Source organism: Neolamprologus brichardi, chromosome 20 (assembly GCF_056152115.1).
Source record: "Neolamprologus brichardi isolate AB-2024 chromosome 20, ASM5615211v1, whole genome shotgun sequence".
Taxonomy (NCBI): domain Eukaryota; kingdom Metazoa; phylum Chordata; class Actinopteri; order Cichliformes; family Cichlidae; genus Neolamprologus; species Neolamprologus brichardi.
This window is the reverse complement of record NC_142123.1, coordinates 7,532,539-7,545,543: the sequence shown is the minus strand read 5'-3', so window position 1 is coordinate 7,545,543 and position 13,005 is coordinate 7,532,539. Positions and strand designations below refer to the sequence as shown.

General features: G+C 40.5%; 2 protein-coding genes across 4 annotated transcripts; both read right to left on the bottom strand.

Moving 5' to 3' along the window:
- Positions 1-60: 60 nt before the first annotated feature.
- On the bottom strand, positions 61-4,975 carry LOC102794868 (uncharacterized). Of its 2 annotated transcripts, none has more exons than XM_006785417.3 (6): positions 4,759-4,975; positions 4,211-4,371; positions 2,461-2,579; positions 2,147-2,349; positions 1,919-2,005; positions 61-1,767 (listed from the first exon to the last, which is right to left on the bottom strand). In XM_006785417.3, exons 1-6 carry the CDS (start codon positions 4,863-4,865, stop codon positions 1,293-1,295), a joined length of 1,152 nt encoding a protein of 383 aa, XP_006785480.2. In that variant the 5' UTR covers positions 4,866-4,975; the 3' UTR covers positions 61-1,292. The 2 variants fall into 2 exon arrangements, with proteins under 2 accessions (XP_006785480.2, XP_006785481.2); XM_006785418.3 differs by having other exon boundaries at positions 4,238-4,371.
- A 1,855-nt stretch (positions 4,976-6,830) lies between these two features.
- Positions 6,831-11,598, bottom strand: eif2s2 (eukaryotic translation initiation factor 2, subunit 2 beta). 2 transcript variants are annotated; one of them, XM_006785419.3, is made up of 9 exons: positions 11,462-11,598; positions 10,217-10,400; positions 10,033-10,133; positions 9,783-9,912; positions 9,583-9,683; positions 8,402-8,550; positions 8,234-8,290; positions 8,034-8,119; positions 6,831-7,923 (listed from the first exon to the last, which is right to left on the bottom strand). In XM_006785419.3, the coding sequence occupies exons 1-9, from the start codon at positions 11,474-11,476 to the stop codon at positions 7,748-7,750; spliced, it is 999 nt and encodes a 332-aa protein (XP_006785482.1). In that variant the 5' UTR covers positions 11,477-11,598; the 3' UTR covers positions 6,831-7,747. The 2 variants fall into 2 exon arrangements, with proteins under 2 accessions (XP_006785482.1, XP_006785483.1); XM_006785420.3 differs by having other exon boundaries at positions 9,583-9,680.
- Between the last annotated feature and the right edge of the window lie 1,407 nt (positions 11,599-13,005).

The window sequence follows — 13,005 nt, the reverse complement described above, 5'->3', positions numbered from 1 at the left end:
TCATGTCAATACTGCAGTCAAGGTTTTTATAATCCAGACAAAACAACGTCAGGCAGCAAGTTTATTTTTTTAATGAAGATCTTTTATTGAACATAGCATAAAAAAAGGACTTTTTCCCCATTAGATCTCATACATGTTAGGGGGAAAAAAGTCAGTTCCACAAGATGGAGAATGTGGCTGCGTTCAGCAAGTCTGATGTTTACAGACTCACAGGAGTTCTGAACACATGGACCTTTCCAGCACAAAAACAGTACTAGCTGCAAACTTTAAATAAGGCTTTCCAAAACCCTTCAGTCTGTTCTGAAGCTGGGGAGGGAAAACAACATTACCAGGGAAGCAATCGGCGCAATGGAAGAATCTGAGGAAAAACAGGACGCTGCAAAGGAGTCTCTAGCCAAACTGAAAATCAAAAACTAAAGTAAAGGCTCTTAATAGATTACCTGCTTAATGTTACCAACCTCCTCCCCCCAAAAAGCTACCAAAAGATTGCTTTGTGCTGATTACTCTATGTACAAGTAGTTAAAAGGGATCAAAATAATCCATCTACAATTCAAGTTACTCAAAAGTAAGTCCAAACCCTCATCTTTAAATTAAGAAGTTCTGCACTACAAGCTCTTACATCCTGAATATGCATCGTTTAACACGAAGACAGACTGATTCCTCGAAGAATGTGACTGAATGTGCAGGTCAAAAACTCAACTGTTCCAGTCCTGGAGCCTACTCTTCAACAATCATGCGAGCTTGAAAGAGTACGACACAAAATAATTACCAATCAAAGATGGATGCTTCAGACATAAGAGGCCTGGAGACACAAGGAAAGCAAACTGTCAGACTACCAACCAAAACAAACAGCTGCAAACTGAATAAAAGAACATTTAAGACAACTTAATATTCACTGACCAAACAAACAACTTTAAATGAAAGCAGAACAGTAAGAAACCTAAACTTTACCAAATCAGGCACCAGTCACAGAGACATCAACTTCCTCAGGCTATAGTTGTAGAGCCCAGCACCCATTTTCATTAATCCAAAATTCTAAATTTTATTTGTAAACTTTTTTTATCTTTATTTTTTTATTTTTTTTAGGGAGCAGATCATCTGAAACAAGTCCAAAAACCATCGACTGTATTGTGGTTGATGGTCTAATAAACTCCTGCTTTAACAAGTTAAAAGACAAATGTACATTTGAAGGGGGGTGTCAGAAGCATAAACCAGTTATTAAACACTGCTCAGTATGTACAGCATAATGATCAAGCTAAACAATAAGAAAACCTCTCCCTTCTCTACACCCACTAATCCTGAGAAGCTGATCTAGACCGTGAACGAGACCTGGAGCGGGACTTTGAGCGAGACTTGGAGCGAGAGGCTGAGCGTTTTTCTCTGGACTGGGATCGGCACTCTTCCTCTTGTGGAGATGGGGAGCGAGAGGCAGATTTGGCCACATGCTCTTCTTTTCCATTCTCTACTGGAGAGGGTGATCGGCTGCGGGACTTCTTCTCAGCAGACCGTTCCTTTGATCGGCTACGAGAATCCCTCTCCGACTTTACCTTAGAGCGGCTCTTTGAACGAGACTTGGACTTGTGCTCGGCGGAGCGAGACCGAGATTTGCGAGAGCGTGAACGAGATTTGGATTTGTTGGATCTGTTGGATCTAGAACGAGATCTGCGAGTGCGAGAACGTGATTTGCGTTCTCCTGACTTGGAGCGAGACTTTCTCTCAGACCTGGAGCGGGAATGATGTCGTCTCTTATTACTGCGGGAACGAGACCTATAGGAACAGAAGCAAAGCTCAGTACAGCCCCACCTTACATGACAGCAATGTCATGACAAAATGTCATACTGAACATACAGAACTTATCAATACCAATAATATAATTTAAATCTCCATGTTACTGTTCCAAGATTACATTGATCCTAACCTCGAGTGGGATCTGGAGCGACTCTTTGAGCTCCTGCTCCTGTGGCTTCTGCTTCTCCTGCTGCGGGAGCGACGACGACTGCGAGATCTGAAGATGACAGAGCACGATTTAAAAAAAGAAATAAAATTTACATCAGTTTCTTGTTAAATAAACAAAATCTCTGAGCAACAAAATGTACCAAAGCGAGGCTCATCTTAAAAAGCAGTCAGCAGTAAGAAATTTGTTTACCTGGAGCGACTGCCAGAGTAAGACCGACGTCTGCGAGGACGGTCCTCCACCAGGCGAATTTTCCGCCCATTGATGTCAGTACCATCCAGCTTGTCCAGAGCCCTCTTCATGTCGGAATACGTCCGGAACTCAATCACTCCCTCATTGGTGCGTTCCTTGTGGGCATCTGCATAGGTCACCTCTCCTGCCTGACGCATGAAGTCCTGGTGGACGGGAAGAGGATGAGGTGCCGATTATTGATTTCATTCCAAGCACTTCTACAATACATTTTCCCTTTATCTGAAGATTCCCCTCTCTTATTTTCAAATATTTACCTTGAGGTCCTGCCAACTACAGCGGCTGGATAAGTTCTCCACAACAAGGCGGTACTCTGTGCGGACTGGCGGTCCATATTTGTCCCTGCCAGAGCGGCTGCGGCTGCTGTAACCGCTACCTTTAAAAAAACAACAGCACACACAAATAGTTAGAAACCACCAAACCAAACAAGATTCAAAGTACTACTGCTCTGGACTATCAAATGCACTCAAGGCAGTGAGTTTCCAGATTATTGTCCTTGGGGGGGAGGGGGTTTAAATTTGTACAAACAGTCAAAGGGGTTTCTTTGATCTCATTTTCAAACAGCTCCAGTTAAGTGCTCTACAAGCAACTGCATGGGCTCTAAAGTTTGTATTTTTCAGCATTTGGAAGCTGTTTTCTGCTGCAAAGAACACCACTGCATCTGTTTCCGGCAATACAAAAAACACAAATCAGCATCTGTCTTACTCCAGTACATCACTCTGTGATGCTATAGCTGCATAAAACAAATGGACAGTGATGTTCTTTCAAGACCTCTGTATCCTGTAACACAAACAGAAAGGAGGCATCCACAAAGGCTGCAGTCGGGGACACTGTTCAAATTGATTACGGTGTTAAAAACACACCAATCTTTTGAAAATTGGCATCTTTTTATTTAACCGGATGTCAGTCTGAAATTCTTTTTTCCAGTTTTGATCTTACAACATTTCTTTAGATTGTAAGGTCTGTAAAGGTGCCGATCCACTTATGTTTGCTGTCAACATAAAAACCAATGGCAATCCTCACCATCACCCCTGGTCTATTGGCAAAAGGCTGCTGTCATCATGGCTTCCGGTTAGGTCAGCCAAGGATCAAGGGGGGGCAAAGGTCACACACACATTGTAAGGTGAAAGCCAAGGCCAAACGGGACAGGCAGTCATCTTAGCCAGTCATCTTTAGCCTCAATGGACTCTCAGCCTCAGCCCGCAACTGGACTCTTTCAAATTGAAACATCAAGGACTTTTGTTAATGTTGAATATAAAAAAAAATTATATATAGACCAAAGTTAAAACACATTTCACATGAAAACGTTAGTCTACTCCTAATGACTACACTAACTAGGTAGCTATGTATGTGGTGATTTGTGTTCAGCTTGTTTTTTTCCCCTCTGGTGCAAACAAACAAAAAAATAAAAATAAAAAAGACACCTTCACATGGCTCGCCCAAATGACAATTATGGTTCAAGTGAATTTTACAATGTATGATAAGAATTTAACAACACTAAACTCTAGACTCAAAACTGCTTTTAAATCTCACAGATTATTGTCCCTTGCAATCAAATAGCATGTAGCTCGTGATGATAATCACTATGGAGGAGCAAAAACCTGCAGGTCACTACCCCTTGGGTGACAGACTGAGAACTGTTCAGCAGGGTGATATAAAACCAAACTGGACTCCCTGATTTGTAAGAATGAAGATAAACCATGGTTGCATGTGATGAAGTTACTGCGTGATATAATGAACAACATGAACAATAGCTCTACTGACAGTCCTACAACGTTGCATGCAACCTGCGCCTTAAAGAGCTACCCACGTGGCTGGCTATAACCCATGAGGGGTACCTGGAAAAACCTGATCGAGGGCCAGCTGAGTATGTGTAAACCTATGCGGCAAGTCTGTTAAAATTAGCGTCACCATGAATCATTCAAACAGCTGTCTGTGCAGTCCACGTCGACACCTCACCCCAAGGGGAAGGGGAAGAGAGGGTATCTTGTAATAGACTGCACTTACTGCGCCCACCACCCCAGTAACCCCCACCGTAGCCATCTCGGTCTCGTCGCGGGCCCCGGGCATGCTCGACGATCACCCGCTCCCCACACAGCTCCTTCCCGTTTAGCTCGTAAACGGCGTCGTCAGCGTCCCTATTATCTTCGAACTCCACGAATCCATACCTGCAAAAAGAAAGGGTTTAAAAGCATGAGTATGAAATGAGCGTTACCCGCTTACTTGCACGAATTAACTAGCTAATTAGCGTTAGCATACGTTAGCACAGCGACGTGCAAAGTATAAAGACGCCATGTTGGCCACGCGACATTTGCTAAACGTTCATGAATGAAGTTAAAGAAACAAAACGTTTTACATTTATAAGGACAATAATAAACGTCATACATCGACATATTGCATTTTAGAATCAAACTTAACTTCTAAAAAATATATATCTATCTGTGTAAAAGAGTGAAATGCCACCCCGAGTCCGTGCATCGTTCGCATGAATGGCTACCTTTAATGCTAACTATGCTAGTTGGACTCTGGCTTACAAAATTCCGCCGAAAACTTACCCGTTCTTTAAATCAATCTCCATTAGCTTCCCATAGCCGCTGAAAAAACGCTGAATATCTTTTTCGCGGACATGATAGCTTAGTCGTCCGATATAAACTCGAGGCATTGTGATTCGCCTAGAGTGACTGTTCTTCACCACTGCTCCGAAATTGCTGAATGCTACTGCCGTTAGCTCTCCGCCAGCAACCGGTCGGCTGTTTCGCCAAACCCAGCCAATAAGCGTGAAGCTAACGATGATCAATTTCCGGAACAGAACTTCAAATTAAAAGCTACCGTTTATCACACAAAACCGCAGACATTACGCACACGAGAGGAAAATACTAGTTAAATCCTATGTAAAATCTGCCCTAGTCATTTCCAACTAGAGGCATTTTGTAACTGTACTTTGCAGTGGGTACATACAGAGACCATCTTAACTAATTCAAACAAGGATACAATTTTACTTGTAAAAAAAACCAAAGAAAACACCCGCAGTCACAAAAACTAGGTAGTTAAAAAACACATGCAACTAAACAGTAAATTGTTGGAATAGTAAAGTCTCTATTGCAATAAAGTTGAATTAGAAAAATTCCCGTTAGCAGCCAGTCACAGAACCAGCCTTACTGATCAGTTTATTCACTCTGTTGGTATTGCCATTTCTGATGTATATGGTCCACAGCTGCATGACAGAATATCTCTATCATTTATAATTTCTGTTTAAAGCCTCTGTGTTGGCCTTCCATGTGGATGCCCAGGTAGTCATAGTCCTCCACCACATCAGTAGCCTGTCCCAGGATACACACGGTTCGTGTCCTTCTGAAAGTCAAGTCACCAACTTCTTTGGTCTTATTCACATTCAGAAGTCAATACTTCCTCAATGACCACTCCACAAAATCATTAACCTCTGCTCTGAATGTCTACTTCCTCCTCATCACTTAAACATCCAGCTGCTGCAGAATCAGAGTATTTCTTTAGGCGACATCACCTGGAGTTGCACTGATTGAAAGTCTGAGTTGTACAAAGTGAAGCAGAACTGAGACAGCATAACCTCAATGGTTTGATAACTATTGGATAAATTGGCAAACTATAGCTATAGCATCCATATTCTGACTCCAAATGGTAGTATAAGTTTGCGAATTTAAATTAAACATCCATGGTTTGGCTGTATAAAATTGTTGAAACACATTTAGAATATGGCAAGTGGTAGAGATTAATGAGTACTTATCTGATAGGCTGTGTGCTTAAGTCTGGCTGGTTATGACAGATTAATGTGACTTATAAATCAGTGATTGATGTGTTCGCCTGTATACTGGTAGTTTTAGCGCAGCTAAAAAACCCAAAAATTATATAATGATATAGTGACATTTGGGCCTGCAGAGGAAACCTAACTATGGCACCAAGCTTACATATTATCCTGCAGTCAGGTTCAAAATAAATCTGCAACTCAACATGTAATCACCAAACTCAAGGACATTGTCTCCAGTTACCATGGTTATCAGCTGCTCATAATGTTTTAACCTTGTGGGTCTGTGTTTGTTTGTATTGAACAGCAAACCGTGGGCCTCACAAGGACCGTCAATCACATCTGAGCAAGTGTCACAAATAAGACTTAAATATTTTAATGGGACTTGAAACAATGGCCATATTTAGAAATGGGGGGGCATAATGACGAGAGCCAAGGCCGTTCACTGATCATTACGACCTTTTTCCATTGTGACAGAGTGAAAACATGACGTCATTATCATGACTGACAATTACTAAACAGGCACCGTCATTAATGCAAGCAGAGAAAGTAGTGGAGAGAGAGAGTAGAATATTTTATTTTTGTAAAAACCAGGTTTTTAAAATGATTCCAGCGAGACCTTTATATTCACATTCCTCTCAAAACAATTAGATTGATACTCCTTGATAGACTCTGGTGTAAATTTCTTTAACCACACTGCAAAATAGGAACCTGAAGGAGGAGACGATCTGAGGTGCCTGCTCAGAAGTTGTAGTTTATTATTACTTTATTATTTTAGTGACTGGCGTTAGCTCATGAATCCTGCTCATCGGAGAAAGAAAAAAAAAAGAAAAGAAAAAAAAAAAAGAGAAAAATTGAATCTTTATTTTCAAATTGACTTCATCAAACCTCAAGTGGCTGACAAAATTTTCTAATCAAATAAGTACACAAACTGCTCATCAGTGCCACAAAAGCACTCACAAACATACTGTATAATAATTTCTACTCATCTCATAAACAGCTTCCTTTAATAGAGTACTCTTAATGTTGCTCTCCCCTTCATCAGCCTCCAAGTCTTCTAGTTTTGTGTCTCCTGCTACAAAATGATCAAAAGCAGGTCCTGTGTTAGGAGCCTCACACACTAGTTTCAGTGACATGTTCCTGTATGTACTCCAGCCCGGTGACTGATTTGTCTCTAAGCTTGAGTAGAAAATCCTAGACTGACAGTTTTTTGTATATATCATTTAGGACCAGACCAGAAACATGAACACACCCTTTAGTTGAGTTCAAGAAAAAAAAAAGTGACCAAGTCAACAATTCATTGGTTCTGTTACTGTAGATGAACTTAGCTTATCTACAATTTGGCTAATCTGAAGAAATATTAATGTCTGGCGCATGTAAAGTGGAAAAATAAACAAACTAAACTTCAAGCTGTGTTAAATCAAGGGTTTTTTGGAGGAATCAAGAATCACAGCAAATAGGAAACAGAAAAAAACCCTAAGAGCTGGAGGGTCCATCAACCAAACAAATCAAATGCATCCAGCAGTGTATGTGTCAAACATCTGTTGCTTATCAGGTGCCTGAACCCTATCTTTCATCTTTAGACACTCTCACTCCCTGTCAGGTCAGGCCATGACACAACCAAAATGACAGCCAAACCCTCCCGCAGTTCGATTCAGAGAGTCCTTTTAGCAGATCAAGCGGGCGCCCGACCCCAGCTTCGGCCCTTCTGATGGGGAAAGATCAGACCGTGAGAAGAGGTGGGGGGAGCCCAGTTTTAATGGCCTTTAGTTAGCTTTGGCGCGGAGCTGCGCCCTCTTGCCCGTCACAGCCTGGAAACCGGTCTTGATACTGGCGACGGAGCAGCGGGAGTGGCACGTCTCACACTGCAGGAAATAGAGACGAGTGTCCTTCTGCAGGATGGTCTCCGGTGAGCGGCAGGTGTGACACGTCACATATTCCTCTGCAGGGGTGAGAACAGTCCACTCAACATTACTGTTCACAAGCAGGAGCTGTTTAATTTTACCCCCATCAATGTAACTTCACTGTAAAGAACATGTCGTTCCTACTTACTGATATATCTTCTCAACACATTTTCTATCTGTTTCTGTTGAAATCTGCCTTTGATTACAAGCTGGTTATTTCCGTCAATGGAGCCGCTGTTAACAGAGAAAAACGCTAATTAAACTTTTACTTAAAGTGAACACACAAAAACAAAACGTGACACAAACTTAGCTTGAGAACTGACATCGCTTAAAAAACAAAAAGCGTACCTCGTTCCCAGCTCAGCCAATAGAAAAGCGAGGAGATGTTTAGGCTGACGATGCAACCTGTGATTAATCGCATGAAAAAAAAAAAGAAATCAGTTTGTGGATTACACATACTACAAGTGTCACTGAAATGCGTCTGTCGGTAAATATAAAAAGCTACACGAGACTCACAGTTTGCAGATGTCTGTGAAATTGACAAAGGAGGTTTTCTTGGTTCCCACTCGGACCACCTGGGGAGGCTTCATCACAAACTTCCTCTTCTCCCCAGCCACCATGTCGGGGTTCTTCTCCCTCATGATGTTGAAGACTCTGTTCAGGAGCTGGAACAGAGACAATACTGTGACTTTGTTTTGTTTTTTTTGTCTATGTTCATAAAGTTTTCAACACAGAATATAAAAGGACAGAAATTCAGAGCCCTGTGAGATCAGCTGAGGATAAAATAAATAAATAAAAAAGGAAAGCAGTGTGTAAATCTGTGCTGTTTATAAACCCTGTTCTCAGACCAGTAAATCCACCTTTGTAATTTTACAAACCGTTTCACTCATTTCCTCATAGAACAATAAGTGGGGGATTTTAACAACTCTATTCAAAAAGTACATTTAATGCCGATAAATATTCAGTGCAAAACTCAATACAACTTCAACATAAATGTAGATCAAAGCACCAAGTTAGTGGACACTAACTTGGTGCTTTGTCCTACATTATCAGGCCATATTTCACTTTGTTGCAATCCTGACTAAGGAATTTTCTGACGTGAACCTTTGAAATAAACAAATACCAAAATGAACACACTCATAAAGAATGTGGTCCAGTGTTTCACTATCTGTTTGACAAAATAAACAGGAAATATTCAATGTTAAATTGCTGTCTTAGAAAATCATTGCAATCAAAAAAATAATTTATCATTTTGAAGTGTGTTTCTTTTGCCTCTTAGGAAGGTTGGCAGGGATAGGTATCCGTTTATAACCCTGCTAGTCGCAGGTAATCTTTCATCAGATTTTCTAGCCCTGCCAGTCTCAGGTAATGTTTCATCAGACTTTCCTTTTGGACACTGGCTCTATTCAGGCAGAAACGGTTTGCAAAGCAATTCCAGTTTAACAAATCTGTGGGGATGGAGTTCACAAAACCAAATGGGCTGAGGTCTTAACATCAGGACATTTATTAATGAGAGAGAGAGAAATACAACAATCTATTATGTCTATGTGTACACAGCCTCACACAGTACAAAACAACCGAAAACAGTCTAATATTTATCCCACTTTACAGGAAATAACTTCACAAACAACTGTGACAGCTCTTTTTCTGCCTTTCCTGAATTGTTTCTAACTTTCTCATTTCACGTATCATCCTACCTCGTCGTAGGTGTAGTCTCTTTCCGAACCAGCCCAGGCCGGTCCTGTGGAAGAGCTGAAGGAGATCCCATCACCGTTCTTGCCATCGTCATCATCCACTGCTGGGAGAAGAAAAAGAAAAATGACATTATGGGTCAAACATTATGATCCCTGTCCCTTGTTTCGGTCCCTAGTTTCAAAACCATGTGATTTCATCATACCGTCGTCTTTATCAGCGGAGTCGTTTTCATCAAAATCTACTTTCTTTGGCTTCTTCTTTTTGTTAGGGAGCATCAGATCCAGGTTGTCCTCCTCCATAGTTTCCGTCTGCTCGCCTTCAATTTTCAGCTCCTGGTTTGGACAAGCGAGAAGTTAAACTCAGCACGTGAGTTATTGGTAAGCCAATCAAAATCAGTAGAAGCAAAAAGTTAAAAGTAATGCAAAATCAGCAAATGTTTATCAATGGCTGACCTTCAATCCCTCCTCCATATCATTTTCAAACACTTTCTTGGGTTTCTTCTTCTTTTTCTTCTGGTTGAAGAAGTTTAGGTCATTCAAGTCATCCGACGGCTCTGGAAAAAAAGAAAAACTCCTCGAGCTCATAACTCTACACAACATAGTTGCGAACTGATACCGCACCTTAAATAGATCTAACCTTTCTTCCTGCCTTCATCTTCATCTAGATCCACCTCCTTGTCATCTCCAGCCTCTGGTTCTGCCTCCTTTGTCTCCACCTCCTTAGCTTCTTCTCCTCCCGTCCCTTCTCCTCCGTCCTCCTCCAGCATGAAGGGCTTCTTCTTCTTCTTTTTCTTCTTAGTCATGTTGGGATCAAAAATCATCTGAAAAAAGAGTGAAGGAAAAAAGTCAAATCAAAATAAATATTGAAATGCTGTCCAGCTTCATTTAGTACAGACACTTTATGGCTGCTTTAAATATACATAACATTTACTAATCCAGCATCAGTACAATTACCAGTGAGAATTACAAGATATATATATATTTATGAAAGTCATGTTTCATCAGATTTTTCTTTTGAGTGGCAGTTTGAACATTTTACGCTTGTGAAATTTTGTTTTCAGTTATGAAAACTGGACTGTGGAAAGACGCTATTTTTTCCATTTTAGGCCAAAAGAAAGTAACACGAAGTCATATCAAGGATTGAACAAAGAAAACAACTTAACAGATAACAAAATGTTGCATATCATGTTTACAGACAGAGGCTGGACTCTTGAGTTGATCCAGTGTACACTGAGTGTGTCAGTACACTATTAAGAAACCCTACCTACTGCTGTAGGTTTCTTAATAATAAGGCTTGAGGTAAAGTAACCCTCCGGAATTTTTAACTAACATGTTGCACAGACTGCCCCCATTCAGTCAGAAAAAATAATAATAAAAATAAAAATGTCGTACTATTAACATTAAGCGGCGGTGATTCTGGTATTTTGGTTTTATTTTACAGCCAGAGAAGCTGTCCTTAAGGACAAACCGAGGTACAGATAACGTTTTCTGCTGGAGACCAAAAGCTAACAGTTAGCTCCGCAGCTCTGGTAACGGGAAGCTAAGGCTACATAGCTAGCTTCCACTCTTCTCTGAGAGTCCGGCGGAAGCTTCGACAGCTCGGATTGATGAGCCACGCTCAGAATATATAACGTATATGCTCCGATAAATAGCTGTATATCAATATACTTGATGATTTTCCTGATATTCCGGCAGGCTCGGGCCGTGCTAGCCCGACTGCAGCAGCCATGTGAGCGCTACTGCGGACAGAAAGGGAGGGAGCAGCAGAGTCGAGGCCCAAAGTCATCCCCAGCACCGATGTGCGCCTGAAACTCAACGAATTCCGTCCAGCAGTTCTTCACACCTACACAGATTAAACATCATCTGACTCGGAGTGCCTTACCTCGTCTCCTGACATGTTTGCGTGCTGAACAATGAAATAAAAATGCCTCTTCTTTCTTCCTCGATCAGTCCCACACCGCTTCGCCCAAAATTTCTTGCATCAGCGTATGACTACAGTGCGCAAGCGTGAAGTCGCCAAATCCCGACGTGCTCGTGGTGACACCCCTTTCTGCGCTTGCGCATTGACAGTTTTTAGGGAACGTTCAAGATCGTGACTCAGAAATAATAAACTGGTGCTAAATATGCACGTTGTCGTTTTTTATAGCTCATTTTTTACAATTATAATAGTAAAAACTTTCATTTATCAACAACAAACTAGTCATTATAACATTACGATAGAAAATAATATTTAAGTAAAAAAAAAGGACAGAACATCAGCGAGAATAGTACCAGAAAAAAGGAAAGAAAATCAACTTAAATACAATTAAATATTACAGTAAAAATAAACTTACAAAACAAATTAAAGAATTGTAAACAGCATGTCCTACATTATCAAGCCATATTTCACTTTGTTGCAATCCTGACTAAGGGATTTTCATTTTCTGACGTGAACCTTTGAAAGTAAACAAATACCAAAATGAATACACTCATAAAGAATGTGGTCCAGTGTTTTACTATCTGTTTGACAAAATAAACAGGAACTATTAAATATTAAATTGCTGTCTTAGAAAATCATTGCAATCAAAAAAATAATTTATCATTTTGAAGTGTGTTTCTTTTGCCTCTTAGGAAGGTTGGCAGGGATAGGTATCTGTTTATAACCCTGCTAGTCTCAGGTAATCTTTCATCAGATTTTCCTTTTGAGTGGCAATGGGAGTTTGTTTGAACATTTTCTTCTTGTCAAATTTAGACAATTGATATAAAGCATAGGTAAACTTGGCTATAACACCTGCTATCAATGCTGTATAGTCCATTCTTTCTTTACAACCTGGAGCATATCTTGTATTATGTATTTCCCCTTCTGATCTCATAATGATTGTCATAATGTCACAATGACTGTATACAGCCACTGATTATTATGTAAATATTTGCCGCTATGTAGCTAACGTGCTATATCCAGAATAATAGTTGTACTTTAAGGGAAAATCATTGAGATCTGATAAACAGGCACCATTTTTCAAAACTACAAAAGATCAGTGAAACGGCAAATAGATTTTCCCTTTAGTTAAACTTTGTTGAATGAATACAAAAGCTGCATATTTTAGGATTTAGTGTCTTTGGAACAGACCAGTTAATTCTCTCGTCTTTGTCTTTAAATCTCCTTTAAAAAGATTTTGTTAATATTTGTTTTTTGGTGTTATTGAGATGCAGAAAGAAAAGAAAAAAGCTCCAGCTACACAACCTGTGCTTATCCTGGAACAAGATGCTGATGTGGTGGAGGACTATAAGTACCTGGGAGTCCACATGAACAGCTGAAGAGAAGATCAGCACAGATCTCAGTTTCCAAAGGAAGCTGAGATGCTGCAATATGTGATGCGACATCATGGAGATTTTCATCACGTAGATGTGACGAGCACAGTGGACTTTACTTTGTTCTGCTGGGGG